At 39.0% G+C, this 4561-nt stretch overlaps 1 protein-coding gene across 1 annotated transcript; it reads right to left on the bottom strand.

Moving 5' to 3' along the window:
- Positions 1-484: 484 nt before the first annotated feature.
- Positions 485-4113, bottom strand: serpinf2b (serpin peptidase inhibitor, clade F (alpha-2 antiplasmin, pigment epithelium derived factor), member 2b). The gene is made up of 10 exons (XM_030744849.1): positions 3885-4113; positions 3463-3565; positions 3173-3241; positions 3008-3067; positions 2589-2889; positions 2265-2408; positions 1958-2146; positions 1665-1807; positions 1373-1577; positions 485-1228 (listed from the first exon to the last, which is right to left on the bottom strand). Exons 3-10 carry the CDS (start codon positions 3224-3226, stop codon positions 876-878), a joined length of 1449 nt encoding a protein of 482 aa, XP_030600709.1. The 5' UTR covers positions 3227-3241; positions 3463-3565; positions 3885-4113; the 3' UTR covers positions 485-875.
- Between the last annotated feature and the right edge of the window lie 448 nt (positions 4114-4561).

Below are 4561 nucleotides of genomic sequence, written 5' to 3'. Positions count from 1 at the left end.
CCAGCTTTGTTAAAGTCAGCGCCAAAGATTTACGTGACGTCAGGCGCTTTTTGAGGTGCCTTCAGGTTTACAGAAAAATTGGATATTTCAAACTTCATCGTAACATTTTTTTATAAGAAAAAACCTATCAGGTACATAGTTTTGATAACATTACGTTACTATTTCTTCAATTACCGCAAAAAATGTAAAACTGTTAAAAGAATATCGCTTTCTTTTCTTTGTATTCATGAAGCATTTCAATCATGTTAGTCAATTCTTGATCATAACAATGACAAAGAGACAAATGGTGAGGTAGAATACAAAGCTTGGCTGCTTGAAAAGAAGAGACAAAAATAAATCATTTAGTCACCGTAACAAGCTGTTGACACATGAATGTTAAGTTGCCACGTGCTTCCTACAGCTGTCTTCGTCAATACCTTTTTCCAGTTTTCCGAATGCAACCTTTTTCTTGTCGTGTGTCACAATGAAACTCAAAATCATGTGATGTGATTCATATCTGTTCAGTTTATTAAGTCATCAGATCAACCCATTCAACACACACACACACACACACGGATGCAAAAATTCTCTAACACTGTAACAGATCACTTTGCCTTTCATGTTAACGTCTTGGGAAATGTATGTGCTATCAAATGGAAGATCGGCTCAGGATCACCAAATATGACTATACTGTTTTTTGCTTATTTAATTATCATTTTTATCAAGGATGTCTCATCTAAGGCAACAAAATTATGTTAAAGGAATACTCAAGTTTTGGGCTCCCCATTGTAAAAATCAGATTTTACAAATATTTTGATTCAGCTAAATAATAGTCTTTTCGATCATAAATGTATAGGTCTGAGTTTCCCTGGAAGAGCTGTAAAGGTTATTAGTCCTTACTTAGGCGGGCCTCCAAATGAGGCCCCGTCATTCTTGTCAATGGGGAATCCCACTTTATCTTTGCTTCCAAATTCTCCTTTCTGTAGCACAGGAGCTCTAGGATTAGGGTTGTTGATTACACCCATAAAGACCGGTACTTTAGTTATATCGTGGATAAGCGCAAAGAAGAAGGGATGGCTGAGGTGGAAAACAGGATTGGATGCCCGTGAGATGACCGCAGTAGTGGCTGCAGCTGCCTCTGCACCATCCTCAGTTATCTCCATGCTGGATTTATGCATTACACTGGACACCAGCATGGGGCCATCTGAAATCTCAGCCAAGTTTGGATTGGAAAATATCTCTCCAAGGCCTAAAAAAGAGCACAGGGGTTAGGGTCAGTTCATGGGTTAAAAGTTTCTAACTTTAACTCACAGAAAGTCCAAAATTTTCATCACGTAATAAGATAGTGGTAAATTCTAAATGCAATACTAATGTCACAGAAAATAGTTCTTACCCAATTTGGTAAAGACGTCCTTTAACTCTTGAGTGTACTCTAGTTTGAATTTGGGGACTTTTACTTGGACTGCCCTCTCTTTGGGCAGCCGATTATACAAGTCAGAAACATTGATTTTTGCAGCAAGTGAAGACACATTCGTCTCCACAGACATAGGCATGACCACCAAGAAACTCATAGACTCCAGAAATGGGAATTTCGCTACCTGCACAAAGGAATGGTGTTTTCAGATTATCCCAGGAATTAAATTTTCTCTCCAAACGTTCCATGTTTTAAAATATTTGTGTTTTACCTGAGCCTCCAGTTCATGATCAATAAAGAAACTCAAGGGATGTTTGGCATCTTCCATCACCTCAACATCAACCATGTGCTGTTCATCGAGATGGAACACACCTCTGGAGGTAAAGCGGGGGTCAAATCGAGCTTTCCATTCTCCTGTGGGAGCAGTGCAGGGAGATATCGGTTTGAGTCAGCAGCAAAATTCAAAACACTTTGGAACACAGTAAATTTCACTGGTTACTAGAAAGGAAATATAACACATTATAAAATAGGTAAAATTATGGTGGCATTTAAAAGCTCATTTACCTTTGAAATGGACGGCATTAACAAGCATGAGAAGCAGATTGGGAGGCAAAGCAGACAGAAAGTCAGCTATCTTTCCTTTAGTCGCGTTCTTTACCCACGTGTTTATTTGCTCCAGACTCTCCAGGATTTCTGGTTCTGAGCGATAAAACCGCTGAGATTCAGTGACAAATGCTTCCTTTGGCTTAAACCCTAAAAAAATATCAACACAAAGACTTTATTTCTCCTAAATACTCTCTTTAGATCAGTTTTAAGTAGCCTTCTGTCTAAATGTTATTTAGACAGAAGGCATGGTCTTATAGGTAATAACCTTCATGCAAAAAGATCCGTGTGGCAATGTGTAGATCACTGTTTTTGAGCTGCATCAAGATACTATGCAGAGACTGGTGGTAGCAGGGGAAAGTGTTTCCATGAAGATGATGCATCAGCAGCTCCTTGGTCTCGTTTACTGCACCTGATAAAAAAAAAAAAGAGGCATGCAATGACTGAATGAGAAATGTGGCGCTCTCCAGACAACAATAAACTCGGGGTAAGTTGCTGACACAGTTCATCAGATGTGGTAACTGCACATAAATATAACGACCTGCTGAGAATAAGTATGATGTAGAAAAGCAGATCAACAGGATATCCATACCTAAAGCCAGCTGGGAGAGGCCTAGTGATATGCTCAAAGGAGAAATAATAATATTTGGTTGCTCTGGTGTTGTCTCCAGGTTCTGCAGCAGCTGCACACCCAGCTTCTGAATGGCAGCAGCAATGATCTCCCTGGAATATGGGCTTCTGCTGACAGGCAGACAACCCCCACTGTCCTCTTCACTTGACGAGGCTCCAATGGGCATACTAGTTGTGGCTGGTGGTTGGGAGGTCATTGCAATTACTGGTGCTTCTGTAGTACTTGCAGTTTGTGGCTGTGTTGTATTGCTGTTTCCTGTTTCCTATAGACAAACATATCAGAATTACAAGCTTTATTTTCCAAGTTGTTGAAATAGGTGTCCAGGACACTGCTATGTGGAAAAAAAAAAGGGGGTGGGGGTGGGGGGGGTTGACTCCAACCTCTCCTGGTTGAGTAAGAGGCACCAGCGACACTGGCTGATTTTCTTCCACTTCAGCATTCTGTTGAGTACAAAGATAATATAAGATTCACAGTCTGCACAGCGCCAGGCCATAATCGTCCTGTACAATCTTAACAGCGATTTTTCGAGAATTTCAGAGGTTTACTGTGGCTCCTTGGCTGCAGAAACAGATCAGCAGGAGTGTCAGGCAGAGGTCCATTTCCTCACAACGCAACTGCGAAAGAGCAAAATTAGGCTGACAGCAAAATTCTATATCCTGCTAAAACTTTATGAATCGGCACAATTAGCCTTCATGTTCATTGCAATTTAGCGTGCCGTGCAATAAACAAAATCAGTATCCCGTTAAAGGCAATATTTTCACTTTAACAGCCAATCGTTACAAGCTAGTATAAAAATAAATAAATAAAAAAAGACAACGAGGCACAACATTCTCACCTTAAATTAGAATTACTTTGGTGGATCGTCTGCAAGAATCGAGCACTTTCACTCTATTTAGTTGCACTGTCTTTTAAAGGAACCCAGATCAGCAGAAATAGGCCTAAAACACACGTGGAGTTCAACAATAAATTGTGTACTTTCAGGAGTTATTCAAGATGCTGAAGCTTTTAATATAGATTTGCATCTCTAAATAATTATTTTAAATACATTTTTTAAAAAGCACATATTGCGGTGTTTAAAACAGCATGCAAATCAAATGCAAAAATGGTATTAACTCATATGGCAAGATTACTTCACTCACAGACCTTATACATGAAAAACGTGAAAACTGAGTAATATTTAGCATATCCTATTAAGTCTTTAAAGTATTCAAATATGCAGTAGTGTTTAAATCTGTTCAAATATATATTTGCCCTTACCTTATATTTAAATAAGAAAAAAAAACTTCCTGGCTTGTCCAAAAAACGATCAACTAAGTGCTGTGCATGTCAGGATTCCTGAGAGTAAAAGATTGGCATTTGCTCAGCAAACAGTTAAATATCAACTTAGATTGATTGGAGCCTCATTTACGCCACTATGTTTGTAAATGTGGCTCCTGAAACGGGGTTAAAAATGAAAGCCTGCCACATGCAGCTGTTTTGCGTGTCAGTGGGTAGGTGGTAATTTCACCACACGACGAAATCTTTGCAAGGAAACATAGCAGCTTATTGCAAAAGTGTGATTAATCCAGCTTTGTGTGGGTAAACAAATACAACTCGCTGATTTCAAAGTAACATATTTGATGTCAGTGAACACACCCACACATTTCCCAGAAGCCCCTGGATTTGATATATTACCAACTTAAAAACCTGAGCGTTCAGTTCCACAAATCACTGTTTCATGCTGTGGCCAATATAATTTTAAAGATTCTTAAACACTGTAAATAAAAAAAACTAATTTGTTGGACTTTGTCACATTTTACCACTAAGCAAAAATTATATCTTTGCGATCACATGACTGCGGTCTGCAAACATAAAGAGGACTTTGTACAATCTGAGCTTTACTGATTCAGCCAAGATCGAAGGACATGCTAGCAGTCACGATGAATCACAGAACA

Source organism: Archocentrus centrarchus, chromosome 13 (assembly GCF_007364275.1).
Source record: "Archocentrus centrarchus isolate MPI-CPG fArcCen1 chromosome 13, fArcCen1, whole genome shotgun sequence".
In the NCBI taxonomy this organism is placed as follows: Eukaryota; Metazoa; Chordata; class Actinopteri; order Cichliformes; family Cichlidae; genus Archocentrus; species Archocentrus centrarchus.
Note: the sequence above shows the minus strand (reverse complement) of the source record. Positions and strands in the feature narration are given on the sequence as shown.

Excerpts from the sequence above, each read along its gene's own strand:
- serpinf2b (XM_030744849.1), bottom strand. The coding sequence starts at position 3,226 with ATGGACCTCTGCCTGACACTCCTGCTGATCTGTTTCTGCAGCCAAGGA. Across the intron at positions 2,147-2,264 it reads ACGGATCTTTTTGCATGAAG|GGTTTAAGCCAAAGGAAGCA; the intron begins GTTATTACCTAT and ends ATATTTTTTTAG. Across the intron at positions 1,229-1,372 it reads GGACGTCTTTACCAAATTGG|GCCTTGGAGAGATATTTTCC; the intron begins GTAAGAACTATT and ends GCTCTTTTTTAG.